Source organism: Astyanax mexicanus, chromosome 7, assembly GCF_023375975.1.
Source record: "Astyanax mexicanus isolate ESR-SI-001 chromosome 7, AstMex3_surface, whole genome shotgun sequence".
Lineage (NCBI taxonomy): Eukaryota > Metazoa > Chordata > Actinopteri > Characiformes > Acestrorhamphidae > Astyanax > Astyanax mexicanus.
Window position 1 is genome coordinate 55079589 of NC_064414.1, and position 25858 is coordinate 55105446.

The window sequence follows — 25858 nt, forward strand, 5'->3', positions numbered from 1 at the left end:
GTTTGATGGTTTGTGATCATCCATCTTCCTCTTGATTATATTCCAGAGGTTTTCAATTTGATAAAATCTAAGAAACTCGTAATTTTTAAGTGCCCACTTCTCTTTTTCCAGAGCTGTATTTAAAGAATCTTTAAAAAACTACACATTAAGCATCTGAGTAAATCTGAACCAGCAGTGAAGATGTACAGTATTTTTCTCAGTATCGTTTATATAAGAAGGAAAGAAGGTCTTATAACTGAAAGCTACAGCAGCGCAGAGCTAATTAGGTCAGCAGGATCCAGGACCCACAGGTAAAGAACCGGTTCTGATTCCTTAAATCACATGTGTCAAACACAAGGCCCGCGGGCCAAATGTGGCCCGCCACGTCTTTTTATGTGGCCCGCGAGAGCTTGTAAGATCTTAGTGTCTATAATAAATAAGTCAGAAGCGTTCTTTGACCAAAAAATACATTTCCCACAATGCTTGTCGATTGTATTACCCGCAAAGTTACGGCTTACTGCCACTACACGGCAGTGTAGTCATTGATGTGGAAACCCTGCCGGAGGGAAGGTGTAACTTCGCGGGTGGAATTGAGACATATAAATGTTTATCCCATAATGTCCAGAAAAAGAGAAGTTGATGCAGACGGACGGCTGTGCTTCAAGGCGAAAGACCGGTATGCCTTTTGTGTTACGAAGAGTGTTACTGACCAAAATAAACGCTTTTTAGGAGAGATATAAGTTCTGTGTAAACATTTATAAGACAATAGCTGACAAAATCTGTTTTAATGACGTTAATAAACATCACTGTGACAGCGCTAGTCGCAGTTTCACCGCAGCAAAGTACGAGGACGTGAATCACTTATCTAACCAGCCTTTACTGATTTCTGCCCTCAATAACCCTTTCAATAACCTCCAATAGCCTTTAATAGTCTTCAGTAGCCTTCAACAGTCTAACCTTGCAGCCGTGGTGTGTCCACTAAACTCCGTAGTTATAAACATCCTGAGGTTAGCAGCGCGATAACTGACCTGTTTATAATGTAATCCCAGCAGTGACTCATGCTCTAAACGGCTGCTGTTAGCTGATTGGGCTGAAAGATGAACTGTAGAGAGCTGTATTATTCGGTTACAAAAATCTTTATTTCATACACAGAAGAACTTAAAAATTGTAAAAACGCTCCAGACTGGCTGAGCTGAGCCCTGTAGCCCGTGGCTGGGCTGTAGCTCTGACTCAGTAAAGACTGCGGACTTGTGGTGCTGCTGCTGCAGCTCCCACTAGTGGTTGGATGAGGAACTGCTAAATCTGAGGAAATGCTATGTTCTTAACAGCTCACAATTTTTGATTTTATATTTATTAAGCCTTATTTCAGTTAATAATTTCAAAGTTAATATAACTTGATGTCATTTCTATTCACTTGAATAGTTTGGTTCTTGATTGATGGAGTTTTTGGATTTCATGACATGACAAATTAAAAGGATTTATGTTAATAGAGCAACAAGCAAACATTTTTTCCATGCAACTGTAATATTTGATTGAATAAATAATATATTGAGAGTTATTTAACATTAAGGAGTAATTACATTCATTTACATATATTACATTTGGTTACATTTTATTACATTTATAAGTTACATCTGGCCCTCGGAGGACAGCCAATATGCCAATGTGGCCCTCGGCCAAAATGAGTTTGACACCCCTGCCTTAAATACTCGCTTTTCCCCTGCGAGTGATGAAGCAGGAGAGCAGCAGAGTGAGATTACTGCAGTTCATCCACTGTAACACTGCAGCCTACCACCACATTTCATTTATTTCACTCTAGAAACATGATTCTGGTGTAATTTAGTTACTGTTTTCTATGTTTATTTTTCTTTTATCTTCTTGTAACATTCTATTTTCTTTATCTTAACTATATCTAACCACAGTTAGACACCTCTCACTTTAGTCTACAAACTAATTCATAACAAAACTGAACAGGATTTAATTGTAAAAATACTGCTACATTTTGCTTTGTGCTATTTTTGAACAGCTGTACAGATGTTCAATTTCTGTAAATGTTTATCTGTAATTTCTCTATATAACAGTGTGTGTGTGTAAATGTCTATTCAGGACACATATGGATATGTAGCATTCATACCTGTTCAGGTACAGATATTTCCATCTCTTTGTATTATTTTCATAGCTTTTTACTATGCTAGTACTATTTTAACATCACTATTCTTTATTCCAATTACTAATTATTAGTTTCCCCAATAATTTAAAGAAGCATTAAGGATTATATTTTCTGTCTATTTTCTGTTCTAAATAAATAAATACAAATACAAAGCACTAGTGTAGAAGAGATGCAGGGCATTTTGGACACTGAAACGTGTGTGTGTATATATATATATATATATTCTGTATCAACTCACAGGAGGGGAATCCTCCTCCGAAGAACATGTTGAAGAGATCCTCCGGGGTGATATCTGCCTCGAAGCCTCGGTGGAAGTCGAAGCCTCCGTGGGGGCTGTGTCCTGGACTGCTCGGCTCCTCCCCGCCGGTGAGGTCATACTGCCGCCGCTTATCTGTGTTACTGAGCACTGCGTACGCGTTACCGATCTCTGCACACGACAAACAGCGCAAAAACAATCAGCATCATATAGATACATACATATAAAATACTTTCAGCACTGAAAATGTATACTTTATTACAATTTTAACTAGATATTAATGGTTTTCAATGAAAATTAATTTAATTAAACAAAGTTTCCCAATAGCATCTTATTAATAATAAGAATAAGAATATATAGTAACTTTTATACAATAAAATACAGTTAAAAGAGCAAAACATATAAAAGGCTAGTAAGTTAAAAATATATTAGCAAACTTTGACATAATATAGATTAATTTAAAACTAGAAAAAAAACTATTGTAATAGGCAAATAATAAGAGGCCATTCAGATCAGATTATAGAAATATAGATTAATGTGAAGTTTAATCTATACATTTAATATAAATGCCTATACTTAATAATAGATAAATACAGCTTCAGAAAAAAATAAGAGAGCACTTAAAAATTATGAGTTTCTTTGATTTTACAAAATTGAAAACCTCTTCAAACTGAACTGCTTGAATTTTTACACCAGGAGTAAAGCAGCATAAAGTTATCCAAAAGCAGTGTGTAAGACTGGTGGAGGAGAACATGATGCCAAGATGCATGAATTAAACTGTGATTAAAAACCAACCAGGGTTACTCCACCAAATATTGGAATAATTTCTGAACTTTATGAATATGAACTTGTTTTCTTTGCATTATTTGAGGTCTGAAAGTTCTGCATCTTTTTTGTTATTTCAGTCATTTCTCATTTTCTGTAAATAAATGCTCTAAACGTCAATTTAGAGAAATACAATGTTAATTTTACTCAAATATAAACCTATAAATAGCAAAATCTGAGAAACTGATTCAGAAACTGATGTGCTCTCTTATTTTTTTCCAGTGCTGTATTTGCAATATATAAATATATAAGAATAATTAAAATAATAAACATAAAAAAAAAAAATTATACGAGTTTTTTAATTGAGTTACAAGTTTTAATTGCGCATCTTTTAGAGAGAGTTTTTTGTTTAATCTGCTATTAAATAATTACTGTGTGCTAAGATGCTTTAGGGGAACTCAGTGTAAATAAACTAAAAATAAGTGTAGAAGCAGCAGGAGTTACTTTTAAAGGCCTCTGTGGCTCCGGGAGCCTGATTCTTATCCGGGTGGAATTTCAGCGCCAGCTTCCTGTAGGCTTTCTTCAGCTCCTCCTCATTCGCCTCCTTACCCACACCCAGCACCTCATAGTAGTCCTTACACCGCTTTATCCTGCAACAAACACACACACATGATTACTGACACTGCTGACCAAACAAACAACCAGACATCTGCAAAATACAGAAATATACAAAGGTTGGACAATGAAACTGAAACACCTGGTTTTAGAGCACAATAATTGATTGACGGACAGTTCTGGTGGAAACAGGAGAGTTGAGGTGCACATTGAATTCTGCGTGATTTGATCAGCCGTGGTTTTATGTTTTTTGGATGCAATCCGGGTTAGCACCCGAACATCCCTTTCAGACAGCTTCCTCTTACAGCGTCCACAGTTAATCCTGTTGGATGTGGTTGGTCCTTCTTGGTGGTATGCTGACATTACCCTGGATACCGTGGCTCTTGATGCATCACAAAGACTTGCTGTCTTGGTCACAGATGCTCCAGCAAGACGTGCACCAACAATTTGTCCTCTTTTGAACTCTGGTATGTCACCCATAATGTTGTGTGCATTGCAATATTTAGAGCAGAACTGTGCTCTTACCCTGCTAACTGAACCTTCACACTCTGCTCTTACTGGTGCAATGTGCAAATAATGAAGATTGGCCTCCAGTCTGCTTCAATTTAGCCATGAAACCTAAAATTCCACACTAAAATGATGACAGGTGTTTCAGTTTCATTGTCTAACCCCTGTACATCCACTGTCTCCATTAGTTCAGCCCAATCTGCAGCACAGTATCATTTACAAAGCAGACATATTTACAGAAGTCCAGACTCAAGCCTAACCAGCACAGAACCTAACAGTACATTTACACTACAGCATTTACACTACTAACATGACACAGCCTTAATCATTTTAATTTGTGTCATATTTAGTCATTTACAGCAAGTTTAGGGTACTAACAGTGCTGTCTCCACAGCTATCACAATATGAACAGTGAATATAAACACAGTTTTATCCCACTGTATACAACCAAAAAAATTTTCACAAAACATGATAAAAATCACTGATTGAAGACAGGAGCTAAAATTAACCACAGTTTCTCATTCAGACACAGCGTTTTACTACAACTCTACACAAACTTGTTTGTGACATATTTATTACATTACATTACATTACATTACATTTGGCAGACGCTTTTGTCCAAAGCGACTTACAATATTGAAGTGCAAATAATAGAAGAGGTTAAGTACAAAATAATAGAAGTTAAAAATAAAGCATCTATAGATAGGGCCTTAAGGAGGTCAGAGGGAAATAATGGGATAGAGGAGTAGAGAAGAGGAAGAAGGAGATGAGGTTAGAATTAGTTAGTTTGTTAGAGGTGTTAGGAGAGTAAGAGCTCTTTGAAGAGCTCTGTCTTCAGGAGTTTATTAAAGATAGTGAGAGATTCTCCTGATCTGGTAGTAGAAGGTAGTTTGTTCCACCATTGGGGAACTCTGTATGAGAACAGTCTGGATTGCTTTGTGTGAATGTTTGGTAAAGCGAGGCGACGTTCACTGGAGGAGCGCAGCGGCCGGGAGGTAGCGTAAGCCTTCAGGAGTGAGTGCAGGTAGGAAGGAGCTGTTCTGTCATCACCTTGTAGGCGATTGTAAGAGTTTTGAATTTGATGCGAGCATCAACCGGTAGCCAATGGAGCTCAATGAGCAGTGGGGTGACATGTGCCCGTTTTGGCTGGTTGAAGACCAGACGTGCTGCTGCGTTCTGAATCATCTGTAGTGGTTTTACTACGCAGGCCGGGAGGCCAGTTAGCAGGGCATTGCAGTAGTCGAGGCGTGAGGTTACCACTGCTTGTACCAGGAGTTGGGTGGCCTGTTGCGTCAGAAACGGTCGAATTTTTCCGATGTTGTAAAGCGCAAAGCGGCAGGATCGAGCAACTGAGGCCACATGGTGCGTGAAGAGAAGCTGGTCATCAACCATGACACCCAGGTTCCTATAGCAACCTTTGTCGGTGAGAGAGAGAGAGAGTCGATGGTTATGGCAAAGTTGTGTTGAATAGAAGGTCTTGCTGGTATGACCAGAAGTTCAGTCTTTGAGAGGTTTAGTTGGAGGTGATGTTCCTTCATCCATGCGGATATGTCTGAGAGACACTGTGATATTTGTGCATTTATAGGAGAAAGTGACACATATTACCAGATACTATTTTAAGAAGACCATATTCTACTCAAATACATCTTTATATGAACATTTTAATATTAGCATGGGTTTTACGTGCATATATTTACTATATATCATTTTGCTTTGCTTGTGAAGACTAAAAAACTCAGAATTCTTGTTGGAAATGGATCATGTAGAGCTGATTGAGCTTTAAGCTGAGACTGCAGCAGTTCTGATTGGATATTTGTACTGATTAGATTGGCGAAAATAATGTTTAATATTATCACTGACTGTTTTAAGTACTAATCTCTGGAGAATAAGCTACATAAATATGAGAGACGTTTGGGAATAGATGCAATAAGTGCAGGATGTTGCGTGAACAGAAGTCTCTGAAGATCTGAGCTCGGCCACGAGGGGGTTCAGGCCTGTTATTAGAATAAATATATATATATATATATATATATATATTTACCACCAGCCAGGCCTGCAAACACTGATAATCCCGCCAGTATCTTCTAAAACATGGCAATGCAAACCCAGCTAACGCTAAGCTAAGCTTATTAATGGAATTATAACCTCAATGAAAAACTTGATAAAATGGCTTGGAATTTACTTTTCTGATTACTGATTATTTAATGTGTGCTGACAATTAAGTACAGGGTTATCGATCACTTCTGCTGACCTCAGCATCACTCATAAAAACCAGAGCCTAATTACGTGAATTAACTGCTATATGCTAACTGACTTATAACAGTAGTTTTTAATGTATTTATGCTTTATTTATACAGGATGTGAAAAGACGGTTATATTCCAGTATCTACACAATTCGAGTGTCTAACTACTCTTACTAATAAAAAGCTAATTGCTGTTTAGGCAGCAAAGTCGATTAGTAGCTAGAACATTTGCCTCCTATCATTGGGGTCTTGGGTTCAAGTCCATATCTGAATGGAGTTTCCATGTTCTCCTTGTAATATATGATACTATGTGGTGTGTGTGCGTATGTATGTATGTATGTATGTATTAGGGGTGTCATGATTTCGATATTTTATCGAAATTGTTCGAAATTATGTCATGGTCTCGAGCATCGAAGTCAAAAAGATGATTGACGATCCCTCCCTCTAAGCTACGCAAACACACTACGCAAATGGCGCAGCACACTGTGGCCGACGCCGCGGACATTCTCATCTTCTTAAAGAAAAACTTGAAAATATAAAAATAACAGTTATTTTGTCTAGCCTCAAATATGGTAATATTTTTGGTACCTTAAGGAGCATCTTTCTCTCAGATAAAGTTAATAATATATCTTTATTAAAGAAAAAGTCTTAAAGTCTAATTTTTCATGTTTAACTGTTATAGTAGGATAGAGTTCAGTTTGTTAAGGCTCTAATTGTTTTATTATTTTGTACATTACTGTTCCTGTATTTTTTATTATTTATTTTGTTATGTTGCACATTGCTGTTTTAATAGTGCACACTGCTGTTACCAAAAAAAGCCACTAGATGGCATTACATATATATCTTAATTAAATTATTTAAATTTGACCATTAGTGCTTAATGTGGTGTATTACAGATCACTTTGCATTACTTATATCAAGCCCACCTTTTGACTTAAGATATTGTAAATTTGATTAATTAAACCAATGACTGACCGTAGACTAATCTAAAACTGGCATAGGCCTCTCTGCTGTAAAAAAAAAAACCAAAATAAATAAAATCGAGAATCCAATCGTGACCCTAAAATCGAATCGAGGATTTAGAGAATCGTGACACCCCTAGTATGTATAGTGTGAATATTGTCATTGTCTACTGCTGGATACAGGTTTCCGTTTAAGAGTATGCTTTACGCGATTGGCTGCCACTTCTCACTAGTGTGTGTGAATGAGTGCGTGAGTGTAATGGATGATTGTAAAGTGTCCTTGAGTGTCTAGAAAGGCGGATTATTATTTTTTTTTACATTATATGTTTATCTCAATTATTTCTGGGACAATACATCACACAAATAAAACATGTTGTGACATTCATTCATGATTTTAATAGCTGTACAGTCAGTCGAGTCCATTATTCCATGAATGGAAAAAATAAGTGTAACTTATCCAACAAACATCTTAAACGGACAATATATGGACAAAAGTATTGGGACACATCTTAATCCAGCTGTGTGAATCAGACAGTCAGCACAGTTCCTCAGCAGGAATTCCCTGATAAAGCTCAGGCTAGGCTATCAGCAGAGCGGCTAGCTGGAGCTCAGCCATCACTCAGTGCTATTTTAAACTGGGATAAACTGTGGTGAGATATAAAAGCTGTCCAGATAATGAACACAAGCCTCCCCTCTCAACCCAGTAACATCCTCAAACTGTGCTGCTGCTGTGTGTTTCTCTGGAGCAACATAATAAACATGAAGATTTGAACTGTGTGGCAGTGGAACTGTGTCCTCTAGAATGATGGAGCTCCATACAACACTTTTGGGTAGGGGTGAATGATATGGCAAAAATGTTTGTGCTTACAAACCTCTGAAAAATTTATTTGTATGGACCAATTCATGGAATGCTTCCTGTAATGAACATCAGAGATGTTTACAATAAAGTATAAAAGGTATAATAAATATATAATCATATATTTTAAGTCAGACAACTAATATAAACATAATTGCATTTTACATTTACATGATCTATCTAGATACAACCAGAGGTGGAAAGTACCTAATTACATTTACTCACATAACTGTAATTGAGTAGATTTCATAAGTAATTTGTAATTTTTAAAGTAGTTTTTAATTTAGGTCATTTTACTTTTACTCAAGTTCATTTTGACACAAGTAATTTACTTCACTACTTTGGAAAACTCCTGATTACTGAGAAAAAAATGAAATGCTGGAAAGGAAAAAAAAAAAAAAAAAAAAAAAAAAAAAAAAGTAGTTTTGTTCTCCATGGCAGCGCAGCTGAACTTTTCCCAGAAGTGTTTATTACGGTTAGCGGGAGAGGTGCTGCGTAAATCAGCTGTGCAGGCTGGGGTCTGTGTGCGCGGCTCGGGGGAACCGATATGTGCTTCTTTACAGCACTGCGCATGCGCCGACCATTTGTATTTGTATGATTTGTATGATTTCATGTTTTTAATGATAATTCCTTAATTTTTTATTGGAAACATTAAGCAATCTGCTTGAACGTTGAAAAAAACATGTAAATAGCAGTTAAAGCATAGCAATATCAAGTTAAAAAATACTAATAAACTGTAAAACTATAAAAATAGTTTTTGTGTTTATAGTCACATATATGACCATAACCGTTTAACTTTTTAACAGTAAAGAATTTTTTTTTAGTTTTTTACATCAAATAATTAAAAGTAATTATGTAACTTTTACTCAAAGCAAATTTTAAATTGAGTACTTTTTTACTTTTACTCGAGTAGATGGGTTTAGATGGGTACTTTTACTTTCATTTGAGTAGAATTTTAGCAAAGTAAATGTAATTTTACTTCATTATAATTTTTCTGTACTTTTTCTACCTCTGAATACAACCAAAGCATGACGCTGCTTTAAGAAATGTCTAGTAATACTCATATAATGGAGGTTATAAGCAGACGCATGCACAGTCTCCTATGGCACATGCCCACAGGGACAGCGGGCAGCACACACTGCTAGTCACGGTACTCTGAGAGCATATGAAATATGATGCAATATTGTGAAATATTATTGTGTAATATAAGTTTATGACCCCTCACGAGAATGCCAAGCTCTTCTATCTTTACGTAAAGCTTCTCAGTGTAGCTGTTTGTGTAACCACAAGCCAACATAGGGAAAGTGCTGTGCTGTAATTGGTTAACCCAAGGGATCAATTTGCACCTTTTTAGCACCTCCAAAAGATAAGTAGCCATCTGTAGGGAAACCAACAAGCCCTACATACAGTACCAGTCAAAAGACTGAACACATATTCTCATTCATTGTTTTAATTATTATTTTTTATCCTACATAGTAAATGAATAGAGACGTGATCTATCAGACTATGAAGGAACACATAAGGAATCATGTAGTAACTTAAAAACAGTGTTAAACAAACCTAAATACTCTGTGAAGAAGCATTTAGGTGCTCTTATCTGGGGAGCTGTTAACTAAGCGGCTTCCTAACGCTTATTTTTCTGGGATTATCCTGATGAGAGCCAGTTTCATCCTTTTTTAACATTTATTTTAAATGTTCTTACATTTTCCTCTCCAATTTAGCTAGATCGACTGTTCCACCCTAGTCAGCAAGGCTCTCTCAGGACTCTGGCAGCTGAAGTCTGGCAAGCTGCATGGCCGGGATTCAAACCAGTTGTCTCCTGATCAAAGTGGCAGCGCTTTAGACTGCTGCACCACTCAGAGCCCCCATCATAACTTTTTTGATGGATTTTTTTTTAGTTCTTTATTTAGTTGAATAGTTATTTTCATAATCTGGATTAGAACATTACTCAAATATTCACTATTCACTGTATACCTGTAACTCTACCTCTTCACTACTTTACTTTAACTGATGCTCTCTAACACTTTATTAAGAGACAAGAAATTCAAGTAATTAACTCTTGATGAGTTCAGCACAGCTGTTAACTGAAAGCCTGAATTCCATTTAAGCAAGAGGAGCTACTTTAAAGAACATAAAATATAATATAAATGTTTTTTCTTTTTCTTTATAGTTTGGATGAGTTTAGCATTAATCTACAATAATAATGACAAAAAACTGAATTTAAGATGTGTCTAAACTTTTATTACAAGTTTATTATTTAAAATAACAGGTTATTTGGTGAAAGAACAGTGTAAGTAATTGTGTAAGCTGTATTTTCTGGCCGAGCTACGGTTTTAAGTAGCAGGCGTTTGCGGTCAGCATGGACGCTTACATCACGAGAGCTGTACATAATTTAGGGTGGAGCTCAGCTGACGGTCTGAGCTCCAGCCTGACCTCAGGCAGCAGGTTAGCGTGAGGAGCGCTGCTGGATACTCAGCTCACAGGATATTTACCACGAAGATCTGGAACTGGAGACATCAGCAGACTGCCATCATTACACTGTTAAAGCAGTGGAGGATTCAGCAAGACCTTGGCGATACAATACATATCACGATACTGGGCTCACGATATTATATGTATATATTGCAATATACAGCACCAGTCAAAAGTGTGGGCACATTTCGTCTTACTCAATGTGTTTTCTTTCTTTTTATGTTGTTTTTTAACCTGTGTGTATGTGGGGTTCACCCATGAAAAAGGTGCCAGATCCACATTTTTGTGAACACACAAACTGTCACTAAAACTGTCAGAATTTATCGATGAATAGACCAATAAAAATTCTCGAAGATTACCAGAAATAAACTCTTTTTACATTAACTTCCATTTAAAGTTTGTAAGGTTTTTACTCTCTACTGTAAAGTTGCTGTTTGAGATACTTGTTTTTCATTGGACAGCGACAATACACACACACACACACACACACACACACACACACTTAGCCTCGAGCAGCGAGGCCAGACTTTTTTATAATCTATTTTGTAATAAAAATGCAATATTGTAATTTTTTAACATTTGCGATGTTTCATGAGTGCATCATTCTGCTGTTTACAAGGTCCATGTGTAATTTCACTTCTTGTATCTGACAGGTTTGTTTTAAATTTTATTTTTAAATTCTTTGTAATTTATTTAAGTAAATTATATTATATTTTTATAACACTGGAGAGGACTTTACATTAACGTTGTTATAGCTGGTATAATGAAATGAGTGTGGTGAGGAACAGAGCACTGCTGGTTTAACTGGGTCACGGATATATCGGTCTACCACAACCACTGAAACTGGAGGTGAAGCACTGAATAAACAACCAACAGACTGTTTAAATCTAAAAGAGTAAAAGAGAAAGAGGGAGAGAGAGAGAGATATAGAGAGAGTGAGAGAGAGAGAAAGTGAGAGGGAGTAAGAGAGAGGGAGGGAGAGGGATAGGGAGAGAAAAAGAGTGAGAGGGAGAGACAGAAAAGAGAGAGAGGGAGAGAGAGAGGAAGAGAAGGAGAGAAAGAAAGTGACAGAGTGAGAAGGAGAGAGTGAGAGGGAGTGAAAGAGAGAGAGGGAGAGAGAGGGAAAGAGAGAGAGGGAGAGAAAGAGCTAAAAAGAGAGAGAGAGGGATAGGGAGGAAGGGAGAGAGAAAGAGAGGGAGAGGAAGTAAGAGAGAGGAAGAGAAGGAGAGAAAGAAAGTCAGAGTGAGAGTGAGAAGGAGAGGGATGTGATGTTCATCAGAATCAAACAAATCAATAATAAAATTCTGATTGTGTTTATGATGTGCACGATGTTTTACTGTTGTTTTCCCTGATGTTTTATACGCAAGATATTTTATTGCTTTATGGAGAATTTTGTTTTTGTAATACATAATATTCCTTTATATATATATATATATATATATGCATCACCAAAACTTACAGAACTCTGACCACCTGCATTAGTTATTATAAAGAGTGCATGTGTATTACAGTCAATATCACAAAAATATTAGAAACATGAAAACATCTTTAAATATCATAAAACAATAATAGTATTTTAAACACATCCCTTAGAACTAGATTGTGCTGAACAATTCTATTCTATTTGTGTAAATTTTATAAGATTGTAAAACAGTCAGTAAGTAAAAATCATCAGTGCTGTCTTACATGTTCTACTTCTGAATTTCCCCTAAAGACCCTAAACAAACAGATCCAGATCATTTTTAGATTTTAAACTTTTTGTTTTTTTTTATTTAACAAATTATGTTAGGTTTCTTAAAAAAAAGACAGATCCAGATTTTAGCTGATTTAACTCACTTCTGAACCCCTTCCACCTGATCCTTGGTGAAGCCTTTAGTGGCGTCTCCGGGTCCCGCTTCCTGGTTCTGACCCGGCTGCTGAGGGGGAGGAGCTTCTGTCCCATTGGCTGGTTTTCTGCAGTACGCTCCTCCATTACCGGCCGAGCTGCCGTTCCTCGACAACGCCTCCAACAGTACTGTCAAAAAAATGAAGGAAAATTATAGTCTTACATCAAATTATAGTGATAATATCAATATCAGCCAATAATAACTGTGATAGCCTGTTAGCTTGTTAGCTCGCTAGCCTGTTATTTTGGCATGGTTGTGGTCGACAGTTCAGCAAAAAGTGACGACTGTAAGACAACCGACCAAAGAATTAAGTTCTGTTTTATGAACTTTGAATATATAGGATTTTATTGTTATATTTTAATATAACAATATACAGTTGTGGTCAAAAGTTTACATACACTTGTAAAAAAACATAATGTTATGGCTGTCTTGAGTTTTCAATAAGTTCTACAACTCTTATTTTTCTGTGATAGAGTGATCGGAACACATACATGTTTGTCACAAAAAACAGTCATAAAATTTGGTTCTTTCATAAATTTATTATGGGTCTGCTGAAAATGTCACCAAATCTGCTGGGTCAAAAATATACATACAGCAACAAAATTTGTCAATTTTGGTGATGTAGCGAGTTGTGTCAATCAAATTAGCTTCATGTCATGGCCTCTTCACTTCTTGTAAGTGATTCTGATTGACTACAGCTGTTGACTTCTCATGAGCCCATTTAAATAGGGCTCATTTGACCCAGTGATTAGACTCAGCTACAAAAGCTACAATGGGAAAGTCAAAGGAACTCAGTGTGGATCTGAAAAAGCGAATTATTGACTTGAACAAGTCAGGGAAGTCACTTGGAGACATTTCAAAGAAGCTACAGGTCCCAAGAGCAACTGTGCAGACAATTATACGCAAGTATAAAGTGCATGGAACAGTTGTGTCACTGCCACGATCAGGAAGAAAACGCAAGCTATCACATGCTGCCGAGAGGAGATTGGTCAGGATGGTCAAGAGTCAACCAAGAATCACCAAGAAGCAGGTCTGCAAGGATTTGGAAGCTGATGGAACACAGGTGTCAGTCTCCACAGTCAAGCGTGTTTTACATCGCCATGGACTGAGAGGCTGCCGTGCAAGAAAGAAGCCCTTGCTCCAGAAAAGGCACCTTAAGACTCGGCTGAAGTTTGCTGCTGATCACATGGACAAAGATAAAACCTTCTGGAGGAAAGTTCTCTGGTCAGACGAAACAAAAATTGAGCTGTTTGGCCACAACACCCAGCAATATGTTTGGAGGAGAAAAGGTGAGGCCTTTAATCCCAGGAACACCATGCCTACTGTCAAGCATGGTGGTGGTAGTATTATGCTCTGGGGATGTTTTGCTGCCAGTGGAACTGGTTCTTTGCAGAAAGTAAATGGGATAATGAAGAAGGAGGATTACCTCCAAATTCTGCAGGAAAACTTAAAACCATCAGCCCGAAGGTTGGGTCTTGGGCGCAGTTGGGTGTTCCAACAAGACAATGACCCAAAACACACATCAAAAGTGGTAAAGGAATGGCTAAACCAGGCTAGAATTAAGGTTTTAGAATGGCCTTCCCAAAGTCCTGACTTAAACCCCATTGAGAACATGTGGACAGTGCTAAAGAAATGGGTTCATGCAAGAAAACCATCACATTTAGCTGAACTGCACCAATTCTGTCAAGAAGAGTGGTCAAACATTCGACCTGAAGCTTGCCAGGAGCTTGTGGATGGCTACCAAAAGCGCCTAGTTGCCGTGAAAATGGCCAAGGGACATGTAACCAAATACTAATGTTGCTGTATGTATATTTTTGACCCAGCAGATTTGGTGACATTTTCAGCAGACCCATGATAAATTTATGAAAGAACCAAATTTTATGACTGTTTTTTGTGACAAACATGTATGTGTTCCGATCACTCTATCACAGAAAAATAAGAGTTGTAGAACTTATTGAAAACTCAAGACAGCCATAACATTGTTTTTTTACAAGTGTATGTAAACTTTTGACCACAACTGTAATATTTTATTTATTTTTACAGTTATATAATGTTTTAAAGTTAATTTGTTAACTCCTGACTAAATAACATTTTAAATACATTTTTGATAACTCCCTTAATCTCTTACTTACAAATTAATAGAAACCATTAAGTGTGACAGAAAGTGATTTGATTTATATCGTGAAACATATCGATATTGACTGATATGTTAAACTATATTGTGATAAGATTTTTTTTCCATATTTTAATATTTTATTATACTTTATTATATTTCTCCTTCAATTGAGAAAACATTCCAAAATACGTAAACAGCAGAAATTATAGATTTACTGGTGTCAGGTTGGTGTCATTTGACTTATAATGTAACTATATTGTAAATGTGTATAGATTAGCTTGCTTTAGTCTTTAAAACACATACACTGCAGCTCTTCCAAATGTGGCATTATTAATATGCCAGTCTGTAAAATAACCTAATATAAATGAAAAATAGAAAATAATTTACATTAAATCTAAAATGCATTAATGCAAAAAAAATATCAAATATTGATATTTGACGCCACATGTCGATAACATATCGCAAACAAAACAATATATAACTTTTTTATATCACAATTTTGTCCCAGCTCTACACAATCACAATCAACCAATACACAGAATATAAACAGCATACACTCAACCGGAAACACCTGTAGGCCGCACTGAGCACTAATGGGTAGTTCATATCCAGGCTGTACTCTCTCAATCATCTTGGACTGAGCAAGGAGACCAGAGAAAGCCCACACAGACACACAGAGGACATGAAATCTCTACCCAGGTCGGGACTTGAACCCCAGACCCCAGCACTGAGGGGTGAACATGTTCACCACTAAATCAGTATGTCACCCTAAAGTAAAACACGTCAGTGAGTTACAAAACTCCATTACAAAAGAAAGGAAGATCTAGACCAGGCACACATCTCAGCCTCTGAAGGCCCAGATTAGCTAAAGCTAAAGCTAAATCTCTGCCGCTCCTCAGTCAGCGTCAGGTCAGCTTCATTAAGGGATTGTGGCCAATCCTGCTTAAATCTCTCTCACTCCCACTAATGTGCTCCAGTTCCCTCCAATCATTCACTTCTCCTTCCTCGCCTCCTGTATCTCCACCAGAGCCAAACATCACCCTCACTGCATCACTGATAATATACAGAAATGTCAGAACATTATGACATTATCTCCTGGGCTGGACAATATAAAACAAACAAACAAAACAATCTCGATATTATTCAAAACATTTTTTGGAGTGATTATCAACTACAATTTAGATTTTTCACTCTTACATAACAACTACACAACTAAACAATTATTGTTTCCTTTACAGTTCATTTAAAACTTTTTAGGCAGCCCCTTTTAACCTCACATGCAGCTTTCATGACATTTTTTTATTTTTATAATATTTTACAAGTGTAAAATTATTTTGTGTGAATTTATTTATTTTATTTTATTTTATTATTTGATGTACATTTTTTATTTGTATAAACCATCAGTCGGAGTGCGGCACTTTTATAAACCAGTTAATAAAAGTTTGGGAGCAGCTATAAAATGTTATGATGTACAATCTCCATTTTAACATTTTACTTTTTCACACAAAGAAGAAGCTCCCATAATGTACCATCCAGAGAGCATTATTAATATCCTGACTTCTAGTGAAATCTAGTCCACATTTTCCAGTATCATGTAGCCCTAGTGTCGTCCAGCAGTCAGTCTTTTATGAAGCCTGTTTACTATCATATAAGTAAGATGACAAATTTTTGCATTTATAGGGATAATAACAAACACATTAAAAAAATATGTATATGATTATATTTTTTCATATAAAATACAAACCATAAAAATATATATCTTATATATATTATAGTCCCTGAAGCATAGAACGGCACTTTAGGGTCTACAGGAAAAATACCAGACAAATGAGTAATTAATAAATAAAATTTACTTGTGATTCTTAAATATTAAATAACAGGTTAAGGTTCATTTATTATGTTGGGGGTGAGTAAAATCGTTTTTATTTAATATTATTTAACATTTTTAACATAATAAATAAGTTAAGGAGTGTACCCATAAATTACTGTCCTAATGTTTTTTTCTTGACCTCTTTACTGTAAAAAGCAGGAAAATAATCCACACCTGTGATATTACCTTTTTTAGTGTGTGAAGCTCACAATGTGGTAAAGCAGCGCACATAAATCCAGCATTTCATGCATTTCTGTTCATTATTTCACAATCCAGGTAACTGACTGTATACATAATAATGAGAGCTGTAGTTCTAGTCCTCTCTGTTCAAAAAGAATAAGGACAAAAATGGCCAGTAAACTGCTGAATTTGCAACCAGTTTGCAAGAAGAGTCACCCCTACTCATTTGGGAGCCCCGCTCTTTCTCCCAGCCCGAGCGTGTGCATCTCAGACCGCCTTCATTGAGTTTACAGTGCAGCCTAAAGGACCAGAAGCATCATTTCCATTTCCATTTCCATTTCCATCAGATTACAGAACCAGAGCTCAGCTCTGTTTACTCTGTTAACCAAAGCTACTGCAGTCCAGTTTAACCCCTGAGCAGCACTCACCAGGACAAGTGGTGGACAATATGGCTCTAAAATAATATCACGATATTTCAGGGTATTTTTGCAATAGCGATATTTTTACCGATATTACAAAGAAAATTTTCATTTTTAAAATTCAAATTAAATATTAAAGTTTTGTTTAGTGTGAATTTAACAATTTCATACATTCAGTAGAAACACAAATATATTATATATATATATAAAACTGTTTGTCTGTACCCTAAACTGTAATTTACCAAGATTTTGTATAAAATAATAGCAGTGAAACAAAATTACAACCAACAAAAATAAAGCAATGTAACAAGACAAATCTAACAACACTAAAGTTTAACTAAACAAAAGTAAACTGCAAACAAATTAAATAAATGAAAATAAATACTTTTAAAATAAATACTACCAAAAATATTGTGATATCATGATACAGAGTTTTTTTTTTTTATCACGCCACAATTTTGGGTGATATTATTGCAACTGACACACATTACGATATGAAACACGATAACATCTAATGTTACCTGAGTGGCTAACACCTAATTAAATTATTGGCATTACTGTGAATTTTACACCAATTTTACACCAACATCAATCAGACTTACAGACAAAAAAAGAGCAAAGGACTTTGTACAAAGTGTCGCTACCAATTAACTAGCTAGTTAAGCCTGTTCCAGGCTTCATTCCTAAGTGTTGCTCCGCCTCCTTCTTGTGATGATATATCAGAATAAGGTCGCAAACTAATTTCTGAGAGAAATAAAAAGGTTGTAACGCTAGCACAGGGAATTGTTAGGACACTGGAGATGGATTGAGGCTATTTTTATTAAACTTATATGGGGGTGGGCGGAGCTACACATCACACTGCAGCTATCTAGCAGTAGCTTCACTTCTGAGAAACGCTGAGCTCTGTAAGCTTATTTACAGTCAGTGGTTCAGGTCAGGTGGCGTCAGCTGGGTAATAAGAGTTTTGCTTTCGGTTTGGTGTTTTGTCCACATGCCATCTGTGCCCAACAGTCCACGTTCCTGCCCTGCTCTGCCTCAACATCTGGTACAGAATCCTCTCCACTACGCAACTTTACATGATCTTTCACCAGGAGGAACCCATGTTTAAACTGTTTGAACAGATTAGAACATCAATAAATGACCACTTGATTTAAAATAATAATGCAAATCCTGGAGAATAAGACATTTATCCATTTGTGAAAGGGTTTGTGTTGCAGTGAGAATCCTGATAAATAAAGTATGCATTACTTCAGGGTGACCATATATCTTCTTTTTTTAACAAGCCACGTAGTGCTGGACAGTATGGCCAAAATTTATATTGCGATATATTCCTTATATTCTTAATTTCGTTCAATACGATACAATATTGATACTTTGAAGGCCTAAGAAAAACTGATAAAATCCCTGCAATGGAAATCTGTACCTACTGTCTGAAAATCAAATTTCACAAAAACTATATAATACTTCAAAAACTATCAAAATAAATTAATGCTTACTTTTATTTGCATGTAGCAAAATAAAAACATGACATCCCTGTCAAAAATAAACCTATAACCTATATACCTATATTACCAATATAAATAACTTTAAATTACAACAGAGGCAGAGCTTCTTATTGTTTTGTAAACAAATTAAACAGATTAAAACAAAAGTGCTTCCTTTAACCAGGATAAAGAATAATAAAAGCCTTCAAACACAGTACAGTGCAAAAGTTTTAGGTGCCAAACCAAATTACGCTAATCCATTTATCTCAGCAATACGAGTGATTTTACCTGAAAAAAGCACCACATATGATTTGAACAGATGATAATAAACATAAATACAGTAAAACGTAACAAGGAATTCTCCTTTTATATAACTAAGCATGTTTTATATCCTGTGAGCCGAGCTGAAGAATAAAGTGTAGAGATTCCAGATTTCTCCTGGATGCTCCTCAGCCAGCATGTGTATATTATTATGTTCAGTTTCGTCAGCAGCTCACCTGATTTACCACATTTACCAGTCGTTTACCAAACCAGGTGTTCATTAATGCTCTATTAACTCAGATAAGGAAAGATTAAGAGATGTTTTAAGGAACACGGTGCTGTAAAATCTCTGTCCCCCAATTTCTATATATCCCATGCAATTTGTGATATTGCTTTTATTTTAAATAGGGATGTACGATAATACTGGAATTAAATGGGTATCTGCCAATTTGGCTGATATTTTAAACCAATATTTGATGACGTATTTACTGTATGCTGGAAAAGCTTCAAGCTAATCTGACTGCACTGCTACAATTGGTCAACATGTCCACATATTAGCTGGGGTCTGTTGTTATGTAAACCAATAAATACACAATATACAATTATATACATAATATATTGACTTAAGACTTGGTAAAAACAGTCTATTAAAATATTTTCTTTTATCATTACTGACTGACATCCTGGTAAATCCCTTGCATGCATGCGTTTTCCATAATGTAAATAAGGGAGTCCCTGTTCCCGACCTGCTGGAGGACATGGGTTTGTTTTCTGTGTTCATCCGAAGAAAAGCCTGAGTTTAAACACACCTGTATGCAGATAGTAATGGATTGCCTATACTGTATTCACCACAACAATAATGTAAAATAGGACGTGAATATAGACTAGAATAAATAGATGCTTTTGCAGACAAGACACCCTGACTGAGACATTCTCATTCAGTATTAAAGGAAAAACAAGTATACATCAAAGTAAACTAATTTAAACTTATCTTACTGAACTGATGCGTATTATCCCTATTTTCACCTACAGACCATACCAACTGCACCTTCCACTCAATCTTGTGACACTCGACTCCAAGCAGCTTGGACTCCTATATTTAATCAGTGTATATACCTTCTATATGAATACTGCCTTCAGCATGTCTGAATTATGTACATACTCAACATTTCTTATGTGATCTGCTTAACTAGAGCAGGGCAATGTGGCAATATTTTATTGTACTGTTATAAATTCCTTATTTATATTGAATTTAAAGAAAATGCTATTTTAAGTATCTAAAAGATATTGTCAGTGCTTTAAAGAATACTGGCATTACATTATTATGTTTAATTGGATGATGTGCAGCAAATATGAAAAACAAAAAAAAATGTTCTACACATGAGAATGTATTTGAACAGCAGTTTACAAGAATCTGCCACTGCTAATGCACCTATATATTGAAACATTGCAATATTGTGCATCATACACAGTAGCTCAGTAACCCCTTTCGATTTGTGTGATTTTTCACGGGCACGGGTGGGTAGGGTTCGCGGTGGGTGGGTGCTGTACTCTGCGGATATGGGTGGGTGCGGGTCTCAAAAAACGGACCCGTGCAGGACTCTGGATCTAACTGCATAATGTTGCAACATATGAAAATTGGAAAATTGTAGAGAAGTCCATTCCCACCACTGAATTAAAAAAAAAAAAAACTTAATATTTTAAGGTACTAAGTCAGAATGTTGAGATGCTTTGAGATAATGGTAGATTGTACAGAATCTATATAAAGACAAATTTGCCTTATTCCACAAGCAAGAAAAGATATTTAGTAGCAATCAATCTTTTTAGCATCCCAAATGTATGACAGTATCTTAAAATAATGACTTAGTGTCTCACAAATGAGGTAGTATCTCAGATTTTTAATTTAGTATCCAATCATTTTGAGGTAGTATCTCAAAATGACATCATTTGTGCCATATCGTATCGTACACGATAATATTGTCAAATTTTTTAAATATCCTGAACAATATAATACCCTAAAATATTGTGCCATATCACCTATTCCATTTCCCATTATATAACTACTAGACACAGATTATATCTGTCCAATATCATTTACTTTAATCCTGGATATAATGAGATATTTTAAGTGCATTATTAGCATTATTACTAGTATCAAGACATTCTGGATCATTGCCTTCTGTTACAAATCTGATAAAATTCTTGTATTTTTTTATATATCTCACTTAGGTGTGTGCAATATTATTTTGTATGTATTTTTTTTTTCCTTGCAGTGTATAGTGTATTTTTTAAAATATTTTTTACATTGTCATATCGCCAAGAGTATCGTTATCGCGAAAATACCATGAAATATCGTGATATTATTTTAGGGCCATATCGCCCACCCCTAATTACAATATCTCAAAATTCTGTACCTGAAGCCTCTCAGACACAGCATCCTATGAAGGTTACACAAATACTAAAATAAACGAATTCTTACAATTTACTGCAGCAGTTCAGCAACCTCAAACCATTCTGTTCTAATATAGGCTAATAAACACACAGTTATATACATAACAGATATAACATTAGATAAAGTTTATTAACCCCAGGCAGGCATAGTGATGCTTCTGATGTTATTATTGACAGTAAATAATGGGAGTCTCTGTACCCTGATAGTCAGGGCCCATTGGTTTGGTTCCTGTTTCCATTCAAACAGAAGCTTGAGGTTAAACACACTCACATATATTTAGTAATGAATAACAGCACCCCACATCCCTATACTATAAAATATCCTACAGAATTAATAATAGAACATGGATTATATTCGTGCACTGTGTGTCAAATACTGATTACAAATACAGTTTACATTAAAAACGTCGACGTCAGTTTAGCTGCCTAGCTAAGCTAGTTTAGGTAAAATTGACTGAACAGACGTTACATTTTAGCATTAAATGTAGAACAAATGTGATTTAAATTGATTTAACAAATGTATAATGTGTAAAACTGTGTAAAAATGAGTAAACACTTCAGAAAACTCAGGTTTCAGTTATCTAGGCTTCGGCTGATATGAGATAAACACAGGCACGTAGCAGTTAGCATCAGTTAGCCAGAATTAGCTAGGTTAGCTTGTGTTAGATCAAGTTAGCTACCTTCCCTGATAATAAAAATGATGACAGTAATTTGTAGATGAAGTTTTCTACATAAAAATGTATATAAATGTGTTTTAAACCAGTGACATCCATAATAAATCATTACTAAACTGATTTAACATCGAAAACCTCCTCATAATCAGCTAGCTAAGCTAGTGGCTCTTCTGCCACCGGATCCCGGTGTGCTGTCGACATGTGCTACCCTGCCTAATCGTGCTTCCAGAATTTATATTCATAAATATTAAGGAAAAGCTAAGCGTAGGTCAGATACTTCTATAAGATAAAGACACACGTCACATTTGAACAGTCTAAAAAATAAATCTAATCTAATCCAATATTTTTTTTTCATCTTATTACTTTATTATGAGTAATAATAATATTAGTAAATGTGAACTGCCTTTACACTTATTTAGCACTTAAGCAAATAACAACGAGAAACTATAAAATGCTAATATGCACCCGCAGACAAAGCAATTATATGGAAGCCCGCTCCTGCTACTTAAAATAATAAATCCAATTAAATTTATTTATTAATATTTTAAGAAATTTAGTCAATATTTTTAGATATAATAAGATACAAGCTATTTTTTATTCCTAAAGCAAAAACATAATATAATCATCAAACAATTATTGCTATCTTGCTATCTATTTATTTTGGTATTTTATAGTTATGATAAGGTTTCTGAAAATACAACCTATGTAAGTCAAAATGATGAGAGTATTTCAAAAATAGTGACTTTGTATTTTAGAGACAGTATTTAAAAATTATGTTTTAGCATCTCAAAATTGACACTTCAAAATAATTACTTTGCAGATAAAAATTCTGAGATAATTACTTTTATCTTACAATTGTCAGAAAGTCTCTCAAAATTGTTAATTAGTATTTTCAGACTGAAGTAGCATTCAAAATAATGACTTTATAAGGGTAGTATCTCAAAATAATGACTTAGCAATTCACTTAATAAAGTAAAAAAATAGTTCGTGCTATTTTTTCTTTATTTTAATAGCTGGAATGGGCTTGAAAATTATAATTATAATTATAATGAAAAATACGAACGGAAATAATTTAATACTTTGTTAGAGCGCATGCGCAAAACCGCTAGGTAGCAGATATCGGCGGGCAGCAGATTTTGGCAGAACCCGGCTGTATTCGGAAGCGTTTGGCTGTAGCCGATGGGCTAACAGGCTAGCCGGCTATAGCGGAGGTGCGCTGCGGTTTAAAGCGCCGGTCCGCTCACCTCTGGCTCTGTCGGTGGGGTAGAGTTTCTCGGCCTTGTGGAGGAAGCGGGCGGCGCGGTCCCGGTCCCCGGCCTGCAGCGCGGCGGTGGCGATATTAATGCACTTCTCCGCTTCGTCCCTGTTACCCTCCATCATCACCACCACTGCTCCCTCCTGCTCCCCCCGCCCGGACTAGCGCACCATCCACACCAGCACTTTCCACACACTCATTATTACACACTGTATACACCATACACACCCTCTACACACCCTCTACACACACACACACTAATAAATACACACACTATTACACCCCGACACAGCCCGACAACACCACTCACACACATGACACAGGCAGATAATATCAGAACATTATCTGAACTACTGCTGCTTTAAATATATTAGATACAGTGCATCGCTGTTCTGTGTCGAAACTCCTTTTACCAATCTCAGATATGGAAACGTGTAGGTCACACATTTGTTGTGGATGCAGCAGCATACCTGTCAAGTTTTGGATTTAAAAATAAGGGATATTTTCATCCGTCCGCTTAAAGCCGTCCCACCAGCCCAACCGAGGTTCAGTATCCCTTACATTTTAAGACAGGTTTACAAAAAATCTAAAATAACCACATGTGAACCACTTACAGACTACAATTAGATTATCAGAATCTGATAGGTCTACCTCTGTTGACACTGAAATGTTGTGGACATTCCTACATATGTCATTCTTTTAATACAGCCAAATTAAAAACCCTTTAAATTGAACAAAGCGTGCACAAATTCTGCAAAATGACTGTTGGTGACCTAAAAAATAGTATTATGAGGTTTTACTAATAGGACAGCAAAAATTAGTCCTAAGGGGCCTAAACAATTGCTAATCTTTAATTGATACTTCTTTCTTTTGATCACTCCACCCCTGATCAGTTCAGTTTGGGTCTTTCCCACACTGACCCTCCTCTGCGCTCCGCTGATTGGCTGTTTCTTCTGAAAGGCGGGACTTTCTCCTTGAACCGGCACCACGATTGGTTTAGAGGCACACCGCGGTCAGTGCCCCGTATCCTTAATAATAAAGTTTTTTTAAATTTCAAAATAATACGGGAAATTTACGGGAAAGTACTAATACGGGAGGACGGCGGGAACGAGGAGTAAAATACGGTAGTTTCCCGGCCAAAACGGGAGACTTGACAGGTATGCAGCAGGGCTGTGCAATACTGCAAAAAATTAGTATCGATATCCAATAACCAAGTAAATACAGGGCCAATATTGCCGATACCAATACAAATACCAATACTTTTTATTTCTACCATTTACTTTTGTGTAGGGAAGAGCAATGTATCATAATTTATTAAGTGAATGCATCATCAATATACCAATTAGAATAAAAAAAAATATTTTTCATGATTTTTTATAATTATTTGGTAAGTTTTCCTTTAATTAATCATGTTTTTGGTGATAATATAACACATGACACAAGTATAACACGTATAACAAGTTTCCAGGGAAGTAAAAAAAACTTTTATTAGGCAATTTGAGTTAAAACTTAAATTTCCCTTTTGGGGTGGGAATCTGCATTTGCAATGAACAAACTCAAGATTTTTTTCCTGTTTCTCTAAAAGTTAACATAAAAAAAGTAATCAGCCATATTCATATTTCAGGTTTGAGGCAAACTATATATTTTTAGTTTTAGAAAAGGGGGATGCGAAGGAGCTAACAGAGAATGAGTGAAGTGATAGAAGAGTGGTGCTGTGTTGTAAATGCTTGGAGTTGTAACAAAGATAAACTGAAACGTAAGAATTGATCTCATCACACAAGTATCGATAAATATTCAATACCAACGTTAGGATCAATAATATATCGATATTTTAAATCGATCCACCCACCCCAAGGATGCAGAGAGAGAGGGAGGGGGGCCAAGATGGCCCTGATCTAAGCAGTCATGCTTTAACCGCTGTTCTAAGACTCTGCTGAGAAACACATAAAGGCAAATGTTTCTCTTGGAACTGTTAAGTATTTTGTGTTTCTGATTGCTTGGTGACCAAAATTTGCTATTTTATGTCTATTACATTTGTGCATATGAAAAACAAAAAGGCAAACAGTACTCTGATACAGCTAACCCGGAAAACGCAGCAAGCATTACTTCTCTAGCGTCCATGAAGCTCGGAGAGATGGATGAAGGCAGCGCAGCAGGGCAGGCATGCCCACCATGGATGTAAATAAATCTTTTTCAAGTCTCTCCTGCACTTTGACTCATAGCCCTTTCTCTCAGAGAGATGTGAGACAGGTCCCCCAGAAACTGATCTCAGTGTGGTTATGGGTGCCATAAAGTCTCTCTCTGCGAAATGATAAGTTATATTCAAAAAAGTTGCGTCAATGGAACAAACGGTCAAAAATATATATGTATATATATAATTACAAATATATGTATATTTCCATATATATGTTATATATATGGACATTTCTGGAAATAA

General features: G+C 36.0%; 1 protein-coding gene across 1 annotated transcript in view; it reads right to left on the minus strand.

The window, feature by feature from the left end:
• The window catches only part of dnajb14 (DnaJ heat shock protein family (Hsp40) member B14), a 29386-nt gene extending 5793 nt beyond the window's left edge, over nt 1–23593 (minus strand). Inside the window, exons 1-4 of the mRNA XM_049481705.1 lie at nt 23411–23593; nt 12662–12839; nt 3675–3820; nt 2388–2576 (exon numbers count right to left, since the gene is read on the minus strand). Coding sequence (XP_049337662.1) covers nt 2388–2576; nt 3675–3820; nt 12662–12839; nt 23411–23546 — 649 coding nt within the window. The 5' untranslated portion in view covers nt 23547–23593. The remainder of the gene's footprint in view (nt 1–2387; nt 2577–3674; nt 3821–12661; nt 12840–23410) is intronic.
• Nucleotides 23594–25858: the final 2265 nt, after the last annotated feature.